Genomic DNA, 18,863 nt, shown 5'->3' on the forward strand with positions numbered 1-18,863 from the left:
CTTGGACCTGCAGAAATCCAGTGGGTAATCAAAATCAGGATAAGAGCTGGGCATCTCTGTCTTCATTTTGCACCTGTCTCCTTTGCTACTTCAAATGTTGGGTCGGATGCCTGCCCAACTCTGCTGTTAAACAGGTTAATCATTTAAGGAGTGCTCATCTAAAATTAGTAATCTTTCCCCGACAAGGCTGAAGAAACAAAGATAAAAGCTGCTAAACTATTTTCAAGATTTGCAGGGACTAGAATGGTGCCTAGAAGTCTCTAGTCATGCTCTAAACCTAAAGGCTTAACTAACTCATTTTGCCTTTCTGACTAGTCCTTTCTCTGAGTCATTATCTCCTGTAGTCACATCAGATTCCTGGAACAACAGGTCTGATCAATAAAAATCTTGTAATGAGAGTCAAAACTACCTCCCAGTCAGTAGCAACTTTTTATCTCTGATAAGGCTCTGCATGCCATCTTGAGAAAATGATTAACCAGACAGTTGAATAAGACTACTTGACAATGTACACTTCAAGCCCTCCACTTTGGTTTTGTTCTTCCCTACATAATCTTGAAGCTCTAATAAATAAGCCAAAGATAGCCCTTAGTTCTGTCTTCCCAGTGTGGCCACACTGAGAATGGATTCCTTTCCTGTGTTCAGCAACATTTATCTATTGTTTGGGTGAGCGCCAAGCCAGGTCTGGTGACTCGTAGAGTTGAACCTCTCCCCTAGGAGAGCTAACAGATTTGGCGAGCCAGCCAGGAAGCCATGCCCACAAAGCAGCTGCCGCTCCCAGTGGTTAACTCCTTATAAGAGAGACAGAAAGGATGGTCCCAAGCAGCTGCTATAATCATTTTCATTTAGGACTGGAATAGACTGCTTTTAAAAAAACAAAACAAAACGAAACAAAACAAAACAAAACATCATTTGGTGAAGCAGAGAAACAAATTTTTGGAGTCCACGGACCATTAGGATGAGAATCCTGGTAAGTTCTTCCTGACCAGGCACATCAAACCTCCCCCCTTTCTTTTCCTTGTCATTTGGGGTTCCCTTGAGCCAATTTGAGTTCTTTTGAACCAATTTGAGCTTCTGCCATTTGTTTGACAGGGAAATGTGAATAACTTTGTGGTGCAAATTGCAAGAGGAGAGATGTAAGATGCATATAAAAGCCAGGGTGTTTGGGGACAGCTCTATTATAATTTGCATGTAAAAGTTTTTGACTATCTACCTATTTTATATCTACTGCTGTATTTCTGCTTATACTAGGGTAACCAGTAACTCAAGTTTGCTTAAAGGTTGTTATCTCAGCTAGTCCTAGCTGAAATGTGAACATCTAGAAGTTAACTCCTTAACTCATTTAAAACCAACGGAAAACAAAGGATAAAAGTTTTTTAGAAACCAAACTACCGAGTATACTGATTCATCTGAAAAATGTGGTTCAAGCCTTATACAAAACTTGCAAATAAGAATCTTAAAATTCAGTCACATGAACAGGTGATCTTAGTTTCATTAGGTTATTAGTTTCATTTTGTTATCAAATAATTTGGTCCAAGCGTTAGGGGAGCATGATAAAGATGTTTTTAAAATTGCTAACATACATTTTGTGGTCATTGCTAGTCAATCAGGATTATATTTATCTCTGTTGGATGTTTAACATGAAATGTCCATTGGTTTCTGTGTTTCAAGTTCAGCAAGTTTTAGGGGTTTTCTTTGAGAAAAAAAAAAAAAATAACCTGTGCTTGTCTGACATCTTGGTTTTCATGGACAATCTAGAAATAACTGCTAAACAAATAAGTTAGCACATATAACTGAAATAAATGTTTATAAATGTATATGATAGAGATAACATATCTGAGTCATTTGTAAATAAGCTAAACTACCAACATCAATTTCAAGTACTTTTGGCCTCTTAAAAACAAAGTACTTGAGTTTGTTAGAAGTGTTTTCATCAATTGTTGGTATACAAAAAACATTTTAAGTGTGGCATGGTGGTGCATGCCCCAGAGACTTGGAAGGCTAAGGAGAAGATCACAAATTTGTGACCAGCCTGGGCAATTCAGGTGAGTTCTTGTCTCAAAATAAAATAAAAATGACTGTAACTTAGTGGTAGCATACCCTTCAGTTCAAACTTCAGTAATAAAATAATTATAATAATAAATTAACAGTTTAAGATTGCTTTTTCCCTGAGTGTTCACTAAAAATAAAATCACTGAGTTGAAATTCTTGTTTTTTTCATTTCTTTCTCTCCTCCTCCTCCTCTTCTTTGTTGTTGTTGTTGTTCTTCTTCTTCTTCTTCTCTCTTTCTCTCTCTCTCCCCCCCACCCCTCCCTCCCTCCCTCCCTCCCTCTCCTGCTCTATCTCTTTATCACTTTATCACTCTTTCTTCTTTGGATTGAACCCCAGGCCACTTTACCACTAAGCTACATCCCCATTCCTTTTTTAATTTTTATTTTGATACAGGGTCATGATAAGTTGCTGAGGGTCTCAATAAATTACCGAGGCTGGCCTAGAACTTGCAGTCTTCCTTCTCAGCCTCCCAAATTGCTGGAATGACAGGGGTATGCCATCATGCCCAACCTAAGAGTTAAATTCTAATTAACATCTAATTGTGTATTCCAAGAGTACAAACATAATTTACTCTGTATTTTGATTTAAAAATATAGAAACCAGTTGGGCATGGTAGCTCATGCCTATAACCCCAGTCACTTGGCAAGAGAATTGCAAATTACAGGCCAGCCTGACAATTTAGTGAGACCCTGTCTGAAAATAAGGATTATTTCAGATGAGAAAGGGCACATTCAGGATGGTATGGCTGTAGACAAGGATTATTTAAAATATAAATTTAAGAAAGAAACAAGGCAGAAGTAAATCAGTAAATAGGGGAAGAAGAGATACTAAGGAAGTTATAAGTATCAGAATGTATTTTTGGTGAGGAAGATTAAAAAGAGGAGAGAATATTTTTGGAGAGAAGGATTTTGTATGGTAAAGTAAGATTTTTGTCCTAAAGTAAAATGACTAGATTGTTTCCAAGTAGAAAAAAGATGAGACAAAAACTAAAGGTATAAGCAAGTCTCAGAAAGTCTAAGCAAGTCACAGGTTTGTGAAGGGCCAGGTGTGATGGTGCATACCTGTAATCCCAGCTACATGGGAGGCTAAAGCAGGAGCATCATAAGTTTGAAGTCAGCCTTAGCAACTTAGTGAGACCCTGTCTCAAAATCTTAAAAATGGATTGGGAATGTGGTTCAGGGGTTAAGTGCCCCTGTTTTCAATCCCTGGCACCTACCCCCCAAAAAAAGGAAAGAAAGAAAGAAAAAAAGAAAAGAAAATACTATATAAACTGGAATTATTTTGTTCTTGTTGGTTTTATATTGTCCTTGTAAAACTTTGTACTTGTTGCCTCTCAAAATTCTAGAGTAGTGGGCTGGAGTTGTGGCTCAGTGAGAGAGCACTTTCCTGGCATGTGTGAGGCACTGGGTTCAATTCTCAGCACCACATATAAATAAATAAGTTAAATAAAGGTCCATAGACAACTAAAAAATAGATATATTTATATATAATTTATACGATAAATATATTTTTATATATTTATTTATATATAATATAATAATATTTATATATTACATATTATTTTGTTAGGAGTTTTACTCCTGTAAAGTTTATATAAATTTAAATTTATATACATTTGGCCCAGCGTTTTGAGATGCCATCCATCACCTGTAGGACAGATAAAGCTAAACTAAATGATGGACTCCAGGTAAGATGGGTCTAAGATCATTCCTTGTAAAACTCTTTGTTGCACAAATATGCCTAAGATGTTTTTTTGGATTTTTTGACGTTTCTTCTTGACATTGACTCCTCGTTGTCTATCACTTCTCCTGCAAGGTGTGGTTAGTTTGACCACATCAAACTAACAACTGGGACAGATTCCTTCCAGCAATGAAGGGCAATCAAATCCAAACTACAAAGGATGGTTGGTCAGTGATGTGTTCAGAGAAATTTGTTCAAAGGCAAGAGGGCAAGTTGTCAGAATCAAAATGGAATCACTTTGTTTGCCCTACCAAAAAGTAAATAAGGTTGAGAGGTTATGGAATCAGGATTCTTAAGCTTTTGTTAGAAAAAAAAAAAAGCCCTTCTATGAGAACCTCCACACGGAAGGTAAGCTCAGGACTTTGACAAGGGCCTTCTGTTTAGGTAAACACAGGAAAAATGTCTAGTTTCTGATCCCATGTGTTTCTTAGTAGTCTATATTCATGCAACCATTTCAAAAGAGAGGACTCCCTACATGATTTATTTAGTTGGATACCTTCTGACTTTGGCCCCCTCTTGTATTCTGCTTTATCGTTCATAATGGTATTCCTATTTTTAGGCTTAAACATCTGGTGCTTTTCACTTACATATTTCAGCCATTGCTTGAAGACCCAGATTGTCCCCTTCTCACATGTATTAGTTTATTACTTGCTGAGAAACCTGTAAAGCCAGATTGGCCAATACCCCAATTCCCTCAAAACTGAGGAATGGGTGAAGAAATAGGGGGAGTTATAACAGGGACTTAGAAGCTGCTTTTGCTAAAACACAGACTCTTCACTTGGGATTGCAGACATCCAGTGGGTAACCAAAAATAGGATAAGAGCTTGTCTTCATTTTGCTACCTCAAATGTTGGGTCAGATTCCTGCTCAACTCTGCTGGTAGACAGGTTGACCATTTAAGGAGGGTTCATCTTTTTTTTTTTTTCTTTTTAAAATTTTTGTACAGACTGCATTTTGATTCATTGTACACAAATGGGGTACATTATTTCGTTTCTATGGTTGTGCACAGGAGTGCTCATCTAACACTAGTAATCCTCTCCCTACAAGACTGAAGAAATCAAGATAAGAGTAGCTAAACTATTTTTTAATATTTGCAGAGACATCATAATGAACAGATAGTCAAGTGCCATCTTATGGCAAGAATCAAAGTCTCCCCCTAAGCAACAGCAAATTTCTTACCATTAACAGGTTCTGCATGGCCATCCTAAAATAATTATTAACCCATGGTTTGACCCAGATTGCATGACCATGCATCCTTCTAGCCCCCTGCCTTGGGATTGTTCCTTCTCTATGTAATCTTGAAGCTCTTATAACCTGAAGTAACCCAAAGACCGCCCTTAGTTCTGCCTTCCCAGTGTGACCACACTAGGAATGAATTCCTTCATTTCCAAAAACACTCATCTATTATTTGATAGGGTGAATGGCCAAGTCTAGTCTACTGGAGACCCCTGGAGTCAGGCTTCCTCTACTCTAGTACCCTAGTAAAAGCAGCAGGGAATAAAGTGGGCTGCTCTCAGGGTTACAGAGGACAAGAGGAAGGAAGCAGCCAACATGAGGTGGCTGGCCCTCTCCTCAGGACAAAAATGCTCTCTGAAATCATCCTCAAAGCCAATAATGGTAGAAAAATGGTGTGTGGTGTTTCCCTTGTCTCCAGTTCACACTCCACTTGGCCCCAGAGTGAACTTGGTAAGCTACAGAGCTGGCAATACCCACACCAAGCGAAAGACCCTGAAAACCTCCAACTCTTGATCAGGGAGAGAGCTCAACCCCAGGGCTGCAAAAGCCCCAGTGTACTATTTACCAATCCCAAAGAAAGAATTTGGAGAACTCAACAGAGATGGTCTGGACATTTTATTATACACGGGCTGCTTGCTGGCAGCAGGCTGGGACAATATGGATGGTGGCACTGCTCCTTCAAGCAGGGGGAATATATAGAGTAGGTTGCATGCCCACTGAACAGATGGATTTCTTCAGATGGCTTATGAATATATTCTTTTGCTTTATAACCAAGGTCACTCTGCTTTGATCCCCACCTAAAAATTGAATACAGGGGAATTGCCAAGTTTCCCTTTTCTGTTTTCTTTGGAGCTTTTCTTATTTTACCACCAGGTATGACAAGTCTTCCCAGGCACTGATCAGTGTTTAACCTCAACAGAGAGTAAAACCATTCTAGGAGCAGTGACTTACCTAACAGGGCCCAATTTCTAAGGGGCATCACTGGACTGCTTTACCCCAAGGCTGGGCATGAAGTCATACTACCTAGAAAACTTTAACAAATGTCAGCTTTGTGACTTCATTCTCCCATGCCAGCTTGCATCAGGGACTCAAGATTATTGAATGCAGGACAGGAAGGTAGGAAGGGAGAGAGGACCTGTGCCAGAACAGGATTCAGGAATGGGAAGGGACTTTTGAGCTTCTCGGGAGTGATACTCAGACCTGCAGCATCAGCAATCGACATCATCATCACCTGGGAGCTTCAGTCATACACCTGAAGACCTATTGAAGCAGAATCTTCAAATATTTTATTTAACAGCTCTCCCAGGTATTCGTTTGTTCATTAAGGCAGCACTGATTTGGATCATTTTTCCTGTGAATCTTACCTGGGAGACTAGGTAAAGATCAACTGACCCTGTTGATCTTCAAATGAACCTGAGATTATGTGTTCCTTATTAGTTCCCCAAGAAACTCTGATGCCCACTCAAGTGGAACAACCCCTCTCTTGGGGGAGGAAATAAATTGAGAGAGAGAGAGAGAGAGAGAGAGAGAGAGAGAGAGAGAGAGAGAGAGAGAGAGAGAGAGATATGCAGGCTATATTTTAGATATTGACTTCATTATTTTTTGTGGTATTTGGGATTGATTCCAGGAGTGTTCTATTTCTGAGCCACATCCTCAGTCCTTTTGTTTGTTTGTTTTGAGACAGGGTCTTGCTAAGTTGCCCAGGTTGTCCTTAGATTTGCAATCCTCCTGCCTCAGATTACAGGCACATGCCACCGTGCCCAGCCTGAGATACTGTCAGATGGGTGATCTTAGAAATAATGTTCTTTCCCGTTATTTTGTTTGAACTCCATTCCCAAGACATTCAATTGTGTGTCTCTGCCCCAGAGGAGAGGGAGTTTGATGAATTCTGCACAGCTTGCTTGCTCTGGGCTGCAGCCCTGGCTCATTTCCTTTGATTCCTTTGTTCTGTGACTGAGTGAAACAAGACCTTCAGAATTCCTGTGATCACTGCAGCATCCCTATCTCCACCCACCACTGGAAGCCCTCTTTCTGTATGAAGAGAACAGAGGGTTCTGTCAACAAGGTTGACTTTTTTGGATAAAAAAAAAATGTAGGTTTCCACTGTGATTTTAAACTTATAGATCATGAAAAAGAAGAATGAAGCATAAAGAACAAGTGTAGTTCTAAGTCCAGGTGTGGGCTGAGTGAACTGAGGGGTTTGTTTTGCTAAGAATGCATTTATTTCTTTGTTGTTATAAATCTTATGCATTTCATTGTAGAAAATTAGAGGGAAAGTCGAAAGCTATCATCATTTCACCACCCAAAAACGCCTTGTTAAAATTTGGTACATTCCCTCAGTCCGTTCCTGATCCTCACTTCATATCACAGCAATATCATCCAGAATTCTTTGTAATTTGCTTTGTTTCACTAAATGGTACATAGTGATCCTTTGCTCAAGTCATTTTTCCTCCCACTTTGTCAGTTTGCTAGGTGTTGTTTTGGATCACTGTGTTCTTGAACAGTTCTATTTTGTAGGCATTCTTTTTTTTAATGGTACCAGCGATTGAACTGGGGTCAGGGGCTGGGGGTTGGGTGGGGTGGGGTGCTTAACCACTGAGCTACATCCCCAGCCCATTTTATTTTTTAATTTTGAAACAGCACCTCAGTAAGTTACTTAGGGCCTCATCACTTTGCTGAGGTCAGCCCTAAACTTGTGATCCTCCTGCCTCAACCTTCCAAGTCACTGGAATGTGTGCCACCAGGTATGGCACCAAACCCAGCCTCTTTGGGCATTTTGTGTTTTTCTGTTTTACCACTGCACTGAGGGAGTCTATCTTCATCTCTGTGCTATTTTTTAGGATCAGGAGTTAGAAGTGATAAACATGAACTCAACTGTTTTAAGTGCTCTTAAGAGTTTTGATGTACGCTCTCCAATTTTTCTCCATAAAAATTGTTCCAACATATGATCCTTGTGCATGTTATTTCTGCTATGTGCTGTTTCTCTCTGAGTAGTATAAATTAAATGTTAATTCTTGCAATCCCATTATAGTACTCTTTTATAAACTACTTTTTTTTGGTGAAGGTGGGGGATACTAGGGATTGAACCCAGGGTACCTTAACCACTGAGCCACATCCCCAGAGCTTTTTATATTTTATTCTGAGACAGGGTTTCACTAAGTTGCTGAGGGCCTTGCTAAATTGCTGAGGTTGGTTTTGCATTTGCAATCCTCCTGCCTCAGCCTCCTAAACTGTTGAGAGTACAGGCATATGCCACCCAGCCAGCAACATTTTTTTATGAATAAACTGAACTTTTCATGTGCTTATTCATCATTTCTATTTATGTCTACATATGTGCGTGAAATGAGCTTTTATTTCCCTTGCCATTTTTCTCCTTAGATGCTTTTCTTTTTCTGTTGGCATACAGAAACCCTTCATCTAATGATATTGTTCTCTAAATTGAATACCTTTTAAATTTCCTTTATATTCTTATAACTTTTACATATTCAAATCTATTTTTACTTTATGCTTAAAATAATGTAAGTATTTACCTATATTTCCTTTGGCTATTTTATGATCTTATTATAGAAACGTGGCCTTTGAATCATTTTAGAAATTTTTACAAACATTATATTAATATGGTATGTATTTATCCTCCCTCTGTCAAATTCTGAGCTTTCCCCAGACTGCCTAGAAAGTATAGAAAAAGGAACATACAGAGCTGATGAGACAAGGGATGTGGAGATGGTGCTTTCACATGGCAAAAATGAAGCAAAACACCACCATCAGGCAGGAGACTCCCCTGGCCTCTGAGAGGAAATCCAGAATGGCATGGAAGAGTTGTTACTTCAGAGAAGTACTCCTGGCATGAATAATGACAAGGTTCCCAAACACAGTCACAATCCCAGCTCCAGAGCCAGTCACCAATGGCAACAGCTCCAGCCCCAAGGAACTTGGTTACTGAGTTTATGAACTGTGAAATGGCACTGGTTTGGAAGCTGTGACCAGTGACAAGTGAGGTCAGGGGACACAGGAGTGGTAAGCTGCTCAGGCTGCCATCTGTCAGTGTCTGTGGTCAGCTCAGCAGTTGAGAGATGTTCCTGACCAAAGAGGGATGGAGATGAGCTTCTAGTAGCAGGAGAGCTGTTCCCAGTACAGAAAAGGTAGTTCACTTATTGAGTAATCACTCCCCACAACTCAAAGACTATGTTCATTTTAATTTTATACCTATACATATTACACATAATTTTTTTCTGGATCTCTGTTTTGTTCTCTATTTTTGTCTTTCTATTGTTATATGTGTAATGTACTACTTTAGGTAGTGTCACTTCATAATCAATATTAAATATCATTCAGAGTAACTATTCTCTGTCCATTTTCCTTTTTTAAAGATTCCTGAAAGTGCCACCTTAAGATTTGTTTAGTTTATTTATTTATTTTTGTACTGGAGATTGAACCCAGGGATGCTTTACCACTGAGCTGCATCTCCAGTCCTTTTTATCTTTTATCTTGAGACAGGGTCATGGTAAGTTGCTGAGGCTGGCCTCAAACTTGTGATCCTCTTGCTTCAGCCTCCTGGGTTGCTAGGGTTACAGGCATGTGCCACCATGACCGCCAAGAGTTGTTTATTTTACTTGCCTCAAAAAGATGACAAGGACTACTTGTTACTTTTCCTTATCTACTGATTTCAATCTAGGTTAATTTCATTCGTTCATGCAGCCATCAAATATGTTTTTATCTGCTGGGCGTAGTAGTGCACACCTGTAATCCCAGCAACCCAGGTAGCTGAGGCAGGAGGATCTCAAGTTTGAGGCCAGTCTGGAAATGTAGACTATGTCTCAAAAATAAAAAGGCTTGGGGATGTAGCTCAGTGGTAGTGTGGCCCTGGGCGCAATCCCTAGTACTTAAAAAAAGGAGAGTAAGATTTTAAAATGCCTTTGTCATCTTCAAAATGAAGCTCTAAGCCTCACTGTGTTTACAACCTCTCCTTCATCTATTTTTTCTGTTGCATCTCCAACTAACTCAGCTTCAGCAAGCTTCCAGATTGTTTTCTCTTTGCCTTTGTGTCTTTGTCAATGTTTTATTATCTTCATGAAATCTTCTACTCCTTCATTTCTGTCCTTTACATTCTACATATTATATAAAATATCTAAAACATCACCTTATCTGCAAAGTTTTCCCAAACTTCCTCTGTAACAAAATAGCATACTGTCATTATTGCTGTGTGATTTTTGACCCATGTGTAGTTCTTCCTATGACGTTTTTTGTTTGTTTTAGTACTTCTTGGCCTGGTTGAGGGCAGAAACTCCATCTTCAGTGGCATTTACTAGAGCTCAGCAGGGACCCTTGAACTTGACATTCAGTCAAGAAACAGCACCTGAATTTACTCATTCTCCACCCCTGACCTTTCTCTACATTTCAGAAAGCTCTCCTAGCTAGCCTTATGGTCCTTTCCATCTTCGTGACTTCAAGCAATGCACAGTGCTATTCAATAGACATGGAGAATGCTCAAGGTAATGTACATACTTGTAAGTGCTGGGTTTTCAATGTTTATTATGTTATTATAGCCTGGTAGGTATTGCCTGTTGGTAGATGAGAACCTTCTGAATCTCCATGGGAAGGAGGGTTGGGGCAGATATAGAAAAGGAATAAAATGAATGACTTTAATTTGCCCTGCATTTGAGGCAGCCATTCTCAATTCTGGCTGGATAAGAATTGCCTAGAGAGCTTCTGAACCTTACCATGCTTAGGTCCTATCTAAAACCAGATTAATCAGAATCTCTGGGGTTGGAGCAGCACATTTAAAGCTCCTTGATTGATTCTCACATGCAGCCAGGATTAAAAACCATTGCTTATTCCAAAGCAGTATTCGAACTTTAATGTGTGTGCCAACCCCTGGGAAATCTTGTTAAAATGTAGGTTCTGATTCTGTGCATCTGAAGCAGATATGAGAGTATTCAAGTTCAAAGAGGTCCCAGGTGATGATGTTGCTGGTCCTTCAAGCACATTTGGACCACCAAGGATCTAAGGCAATTGTTCTCACCTGTTTGAACCTTGGTATCATTTGCAGAGTTTTCTAGAAATACAGTGACATGGGCCCATACCAAGGGAGTCTAATTTCAGTGTCATGAAATGGGACTCAAACTTTTTTTTTCCCACTTGTTGGATGCTGGGGATTGAACACAGGGCTTCATGCATGCTAAGCACATGCTCTACTACTGAGCTACACCCCCAGCCCATAGATGTTTTTAACTAATAAGGTATTTTGCACGTGTACCAGGGTTGAAAAACACTTATGCAAAGCAAATGAAAGTGAAGAAGTGAATTATTTATCTAATTAATAATCCAATAGGAAAAAGCTGGGCTCAAATTACCCCTAGGCTCATAATAAATACCCAATGAAAGAGAAGGGCCTTAGTTATTTTTGAACTGTCTGTTCTGAACTAAAAGCTGGATGGATTTAAATTTGGTGTAAGAAAACATTATCAGTGGCAAGGACTGCTCAGTACAGGAATTTAGCCATGGGTGAATACAGAAGCATTTTCTTAGATGCCTTTAAAATTGCCTATCATCACATGGCAGGGGCTGGCCTCAGTGTCCTGACAAGTCTTGTCCCTGTTATGTGACTTGAGTATTTCACTGATATGCCCTGTGTACTGTTTTAGAATGCAAGGATGCCGATGGAGTCACACACGTATTGAACTCAAAATGGAAAAATGAGAAGTGTGAGGACTGTTTTTGCACTCAACGTGGAATAAGCTGCTGTAGCTCGTAAGTCTTAAACTAATGGTGACCAAGAGGTGGGTGTAGCTGTCTCTGAAGAACAGCTCTTACCTCTTTCAAAATCCCATGCTTCAAGTTTTTAAAATAGACTTTATTTTTGGTACTGGAAATGGAACCCAGGGGTACTTTACCACTAAGCTACATCCTCAGTCCTTTTTCATTTTGAGATGGGGTCTTGATAAGTTGCTGAGGCTGACCTTGAACTTGGAATTCTCTTGCCTCAGCCTCCTAAGTCTTTGGGATTCCAGGTGTGAGCCACTGCACCTAGCTAAAATAGGTTTTATTTCTTAGAGACTTTTGGATCCACAGCAAAATTGAAGAGGTACAGAGACTTCTATTTCTGCACAACCTCCCCCATTAACAACATCCCCCACCAGAGGGGCACATTTTCTACAACTGATAAACCTGCAGTGACACATTGTCATCACCCAGAGTCAATCCTTTATGTTTTGATGTTGTGGTGGGAGGAAGACTAGTTTTCAGTCCTATCTCCTTGTAGTAATACATACATAACATAAAAATTAACCATTTTAACTAAGTTTTAAACAGACTGTTTAGTTGCATTAAGTACATTAATATTGTTGTGTAGCCATCACCATTACCCATCTCTAGAAGGTCTTTCCTTCCTTCCTTCCTTCCTTTCCTTTTTTTTTTTTTTTTTTTTTTTTGAGACCAGGTCCCACCTGCTAGCTTGCTAGCCTCCTGAGCTGCTGGGATTGCAGGCATGTGCCACCAGACCCAGCCAGTCTTTTCATTTTGCAAAACTAAAACTCTGTACCTATCAAATAATCACTCCTCAATCATCTCTCCCACCCCAATTCCCTCTCCCACCATTCCCTAGAAACCACCATTCTCCTTTCTGTCTCTATAAATATGAGTACTCTAGGAACCTCATGTAAGTGGAATTGCATAGTATTTATCTTTTCAAAATCAGTTTACTTCATTTAGCATAAGGTGCTCAGTGTTAATCCATGTTGTAGCATATGTTAGAATTTCCTTCCTTTTCAAGATCCATACTATTTTGTTGTATGTGTATACTACATTATGTTTACCTACTTATCTGTTGATAGGCACTTGTGTTGTTTCTACCTTCATTTTACTTAAGTTGTTTTGAAACTTGGACAGTATCTTTATTTTTTTATTTTTTGTGGTACTGGGGATTGGACCCAGGGTTGTTCCACCACTGAGTTACATTCCCAGTCCCTTCCCCCAACCAGTTTTTAATTTTGAGACAGAGTCTTGCTAAGTGCCCTGGGCTGGCCTCAAACTTGTGATCCTCCTTCTTTGCTGAGTTGCTGGGATTGCAGGTGTACACAACCATGCTGGGCAGTATCTTTATTCTTAAATACCTATCTCTAGATAGATACCTGAAGACAGGAAAGCTTATCCAGTCATCTGATGCTATTCTAGAAATTGCCTCAGTGAGTTCAGAGTGGTATGGTACACAGCTGTATGTCCAGCTATCCTGTAATCCCGGAGACTTGGGAGGCTGAGACAGGAGGACTGCAAGTTCAAGGCCAGCCTCAGAATTTAGTGAGGCCCTAAAACAAAGAGACCCTGTCTCAAAATAAAACATAAAAGGTCTGGGAATGTAGCTCAGTGACAGAGTGCCCCTGGGTAATAAATAAGTAAGTAAATAAATAAATAAATAAATAAAGGCTGGGGATATGGCTCAGTGGTAAGTACCCTTGGGTTCAATCCCCAGTCTGAGGTGGGAGTATTGTCCTAATGGTCACCTTGGAGATTTGCAAGAACGGGAATGATATGAGAAAAGGCAGAGGGAAGAGATGTGAAGTGTAAGGAATGATTTGTGGTGTGCTTTGTACTGTAAACCCTGTGTTGCTTTTTTGTTCAATTTGAACTCAAGGAAGCCCAAAGGTTATGCAGATGTTTTCTGCTGGGTTGCTATGGATGCCAAAGGCTAGTACTTGGGAAAATAGAACAAAGAGTACCTGAAGTTTGTTCATGCCAGCCATCCCCAGCCAATCCATCTGATTCTTCCTGTCAGTCATCCATGGCCTGTAGTGTTTTGCAATAACAAGAGTGTTTTTTTTCTTTTGGTGGGAACTAAACCTAAGTCTTACACATACGAGGCAAGTGTTCTACCCCTGGGTTATATCCTCAGTACAACAGGAGTGGTTTTGGTGATGCAAGCATTGGTGTAAAGCAGCATTGCCCCCGTAAAGTAGCACTTGCCTGTGAATCTGAATTTTATCAAGTGCCTCAGGGACTCTTATGACTATACCAGTGAGTAGAGGAGCAAGCACTTCAATACTGGAGTCCTATCAAAATCTAAGTGTCTGGAAAGTTCTGCTCACACTGAGCAGGACTCCTGGTAAATGTGAATTGAAACAAAAAGTATCAAATTGGGAAACTGGCCCATAGGCTGCCTAGAACAGGCTTCCAGGCATTGCACTGGCTGCATTTCTGTGCGTTATAGATGAATCTTGATTTTTGTGGCACCAAAAATTTGTCTTTGTATCAAGTGTCTGTGGTTGAATCTATGCTTGATTAAGGGCTGGTGAGTCATCCCTCCCTCACATGGAAGCTCACTTACATAGTGGCTAACGTACCCTCTCCCAATCAGTGCTGTGTCATCACAGCTCAGCAATAGGACCCTCTCCAGGGGTTCCCCTGCACCTAGTGTAGGAAATAGCAACACTGCTCCTGACAGTGAAGTGGGAAGAGCCTCAACGCTGGAGTCAGAGTAACCTGAGTCTGAATCTCCCATTCCCTTGTATGTTAGCTGTGTTTCCTGGGGTAAATCTCTAAGTCTCTTTGAATCTATTTCCTCACTATATCTGTTTCCTCAGGTGGATATGAGAAATAAATGAGGTTCTGCATACAAATCCATTCATTAACCCAGTAAATGATTTTTTGTTTTCTTTTTCTTTTTGTGGTACTGGGGTTTGAGCCCAGGGCCTTGTGCATACTAGGCAAGTGCTCTACTACCAATCTGCATCCCCAGCTCCCCCAATAAATGCTTTACCCCTTCCCTAAGCCTTGTCTGTGTCTCCTGAGCCTAGGAGAGTAACTGGCTCCCAGTGCCCTTTTCTCTGCCACATTGCCTATCATTTTGACACACTGCTTTACTGCTCTCCTCACTGTTGAGAATCAACTTCTTCCTTGGAATTGCCTCACCTCCTACTCACTCTGTTTTTCTCATGAACTTAAAAAATTGTTTTGACCATAACAAAAATATCAATTTGATTAAGTTTTCTCTAGAAGAACTTTTTGGACCCATTGCACCTCCTGAGGGATGGTGCTCAGATCTGGTGTCAGGGGCTGGAGGCTCAGGCAGAAGCTACCCAGGCATTGCATGAGAGATGTCCATGGCATGTTCTGCCCAGGCCCAGATTCTCAGACTGCAGTGAGGAAGGCTAAGGGGCAAGGTCACCCAGCCTCCAGCTCTGGACACCTGATTACCCCACGTTTGTAGTATCTTTCTCAATCTCTTTTACAATTCCAGGTCTAGTTTTACTTAAAATATACATCCAGTAATACAACTTTGGACACAGAAACTTGTATCTGCACACAGCTGGCAGAATCACACAATTTTCTTTCTTTTCTTTTCTTTTTTGGTACCAGGGATTGATCCCAGGGGTGCTTAACCACTGAGCCACATTCCCAGTCCTTTTTATTTTGAGACAGGGTCTCAATAAATTGCTTAGGGCCTCACTAAGTTGCTGAGACTGGCCTTGAACTTGAGATACTCTTGCTCAGCCTCCTAAACCACTGGGATTACAGGCCTGAGTCACCACACCTGGTGAATTAGACAATTTCATTTCCTACCAAAATCTTGCAAAATAAAGGTATTTGTTCAATAAATAACTACTTTAAACAATTTTTATTGAAGTAAAATATATATTACATAAAATTTGCCATTTTAACCAATTTTTGTGGGAAGAGTACTAGAGATTGAACCTAGGAATGTTCTATAATTGAGCTACATTCCCAGTCCTTTTTATATTTTATTTTGAGCCAAAGTCTCACCAAGTTGCTAAGCTACCCAGCCTCACACTTGTGATCCTCCTGACTCCTGAGCCACTGAGATTACAGGAGTGCACCACTGTGACTTGCTATTTTAACCATGTCAAAGTGTACAATTCAAGTTAGTGGTATTAAATGCATTCACAATATTGTGCAACTATCACCACAATTTCCAAAACTTTTTAATGACCCCATTAAATTAACTTAAAAGGATAATTACTATATCCTTTAAGCAATAATTTCCACTTCCACTCTTGATACCCTCTAATCTACTTTCTTTTTTATTAATTTTTTTAGTTTTAGATGGACACAATACCTTTTATTTCATTTATTTTTTATGTGGTGCTGAGGATTGAACCCTGTGCCTTGCATGCACTACGTAAGTGCTCTACCAACTGAGCTACAATCACAGACCCTCCTCTAATCTACTTTCTGTTTTTATGAATTTGCCTATTCTACGTATCTCGTGTGAATAAAATCACATGATATTTGACTATTTTGTGCTAGGTTAATTTTACTATATGTATTTTCAAGGTTCATCCATCTTGCATCTTTGTATTGGTACTTCATTCTTTTTGTACTGGAATAATATTCATGGTATGGCTATTCCACATTTTGTTTATCATTCACATTGATGGATTCTTGGGTTGCGTTCACTCTTTGTTTACAGCAAATACTCCTACTATGAATGTTATAGGTATGTCAGATTCTCTGCTTCCAATGCTTTTGAGGCTTATACCTGGGAGAATTGTTGGGCCAAATGTAAATATTGGTTTAAATTTTGAGGAACTAACAAGCTGTTTTCCAAAGTGGCTGCACCATTCCTCATTCTTACCAGCAAGTAACAACTTTTAAACATTAAACATTTACATTAAACATTTAAACCATTTTAAAAGATTAGACATTTTCCTAAATTTTCATAGTAAAACATTAATTATAGAACTATTAGAAAGTATGGGGAAAAACCATATACTCCAATTGTGTAAAGGTAATAACTTAATATTTTATCGTAATTTCTTTCTGTCTCTTGTGTGTGTGTGTGTGTGTTGGGGGTGGTACTGAGGATTTAATCCAGGGGCGTTCTACCAGTGAGGGGCTATAGATACAGGCATCCTGGGGCCAGATAATTAAGGACAGAAGAATGACACTGGTTTAGGTTAGCTTTGAGAGGAGAATGACAATGTCCTTTTTAGTAAAATAAAAGTCAAGGGTCACATTTTGGAAGGAAACACTGTCACAAAAGGCACTGGAGATGACTGCTTCTATGCACTTTAGGCAGGTCAATCACTCCAGCATGTATGAATGGACTTTAAAAGGGCAATGGCCCTACAATTGTTTGTACCAGTGTAAATGTAGGTAGATGTTCCTGGGAGGGTGATCTCTAGTTTTCATCAGCTTATCTTGGGCCCCATGACCCTGGCCTGGGGTACCTGTTTGCTTCTGTTGGTTGAGGTAGCTCCTCTTCTAACAGGCTGCTATGGTAGGGCCAGGGCGACTATTCCCTTCCAACTTTCCAGCACCATTGCTTCTGGGCATTTCCTGAACAGGGAAGGGATTTAGGGATAGACTGGAAGAAGCTGCCTAGCTCCAGAGTAGCCCTACCTGTATCAGAACTTCCCACTATCCTTGTATGTAGGTTGGAATGTAGGATTGAAGTTAGGAATGGTCTATGTGATTCAATAATATGGGCAGGTTCAAGGGCCTGAAAGCCAAGCCTTGGGATGCTAGCCAATGGGTGCCCTCAAGTTGGCAAGGAGTATGGGCTTTTTCTTGCACAGAGCTGGCCTAGGTAGCAGGGTAGGGTGGTTAGGTGTCCTTTCCCTTTTAACAGGTCTTGGTCTTGTCTCAATGACAGAATTTCTATACCTGCTGGTTTTGACAACGACAAGTGTGAGAAAGTCTTCCACAAGTCGAACTGCAGTTATACTGTGGTGGAGAAGAATAATCCAGAAAAGCCCTGCCCTATTGAATCCTGGATAGCATAATATTCTTCCAATGCTTCAAGCCTGATGGGACCCAGGCCCTCCCAAACTAGGCCTCATTCACCTATGGTCTTTAATAGCCTGTGATTGTATAGCCCTACCTATCAATAAAAAAATATTTTGAGCAAATACTTGAATCATGTTCCATTGATTTAATGTGTACTATAAAGCATACAAATATCCAAAGGAGATAAAAATAAATCAAGTAAAAGTTATAGTATTTGTTCTATACTCCAGTCAGTCATCATGCATATTCTTCTCAGGGGACCACTGCCACTTCTGCAATTTCTGATACATTACTATTCACCTGCCTGTGTCCACTGTCTGGTGGATGGAGGGAAAAAAATAACAACAAATTTTTCTTTGAGATGAAATCTGATTCCTTTGAGGTGTTAGTGTTTAACCTTCTGTCCTGTTCTTTAGGGAGTGTACTCACTGCTGTTTCACATCTCTCTGTGTTTGCCTAAGGTTAGAGCAGGATAACATGAAGTGCCTCATGACCCTGGAGCAGTCTGATAGGGAATTCAAAGGCCAAGGCTCTGACTGGGTGGTAGGGAATGGCCAGGTTGCAGGACTCAAGGATCAGTTATCTATTGCTCCATACATATCATCCAAAATGGATTGACTTGAAACAGTGATGACATTGATTCTCTTTACAGTTTCTGTGGCAGAGAACATGTATTTACTCAACACTGTGCTGACTGCCTGGGCTAGGCGGTATGCTGGGCTTGGGAATACAGAAGTGAATCAGAGAGTTTGGGCCCCTGCTCGCCCAGGGTTTAGAGTTGACTGTGTATACATGACGGATCACAAAGAAGCACATCCATCTGCTAAATAATTCACAGGCAATTGATAAAGAGCTGTATTTCCCCTACCCCTGAACCTGTCTGTTCAAACCTGCTATGTGAATCTGTTGAGCAATCTAGGCAGTCTCCCTTAACTCTTTTATGGGTAATAAGGAATTTCTTTGGTTGCTTTCAGTTACATACAAGTCTCATTTCAGAGTCAGCATTTTAAGTGAAGACAGAACAGGGCACAGGAGAGCAAAGGGTACAATGCACTCTTGGCTCCTACTGAAGAGGTGATTCAGGCTGGCTTCCTCTT

General features: G+C 40.1%; 1 protein-coding gene across 1 annotated transcript; it reads left to right on the forward strand.

Annotated features, from left to right (window-relative positions):
• Positions 1–606: 606 nt before the first annotated feature.
• MSMB (microseminoprotein beta) lies at positions 607–17,888 on the forward strand. Its single transcript, XM_079136804.1, has 4 exons — positions 607–967; positions 10,427–10,517; positions 11,670–11,775; positions 17,633–17,888. Exons 1-4 carry the CDS (start codon positions 956–958, stop codon positions 17,760–17,762), a joined length of 339 nt encoding a protein of 112 aa, XP_078992930.1. The 5' UTR covers positions 607–955; the 3' UTR covers positions 17,763–17,888.
• The last annotated feature ends 975 nt before the right edge of the window (positions 17,889–18,863 follow it).

Source organism: Sciurus vulgaris (assembly GCF_902686455.1).
Source record: "Sciurus vulgaris genome assembly, chromosome: 4".
Classification (NCBI taxonomy): domain Eukaryota; kingdom Metazoa; phylum Chordata; class Mammalia; order Rodentia; family Sciuridae; genus Sciurus; species Sciurus vulgaris.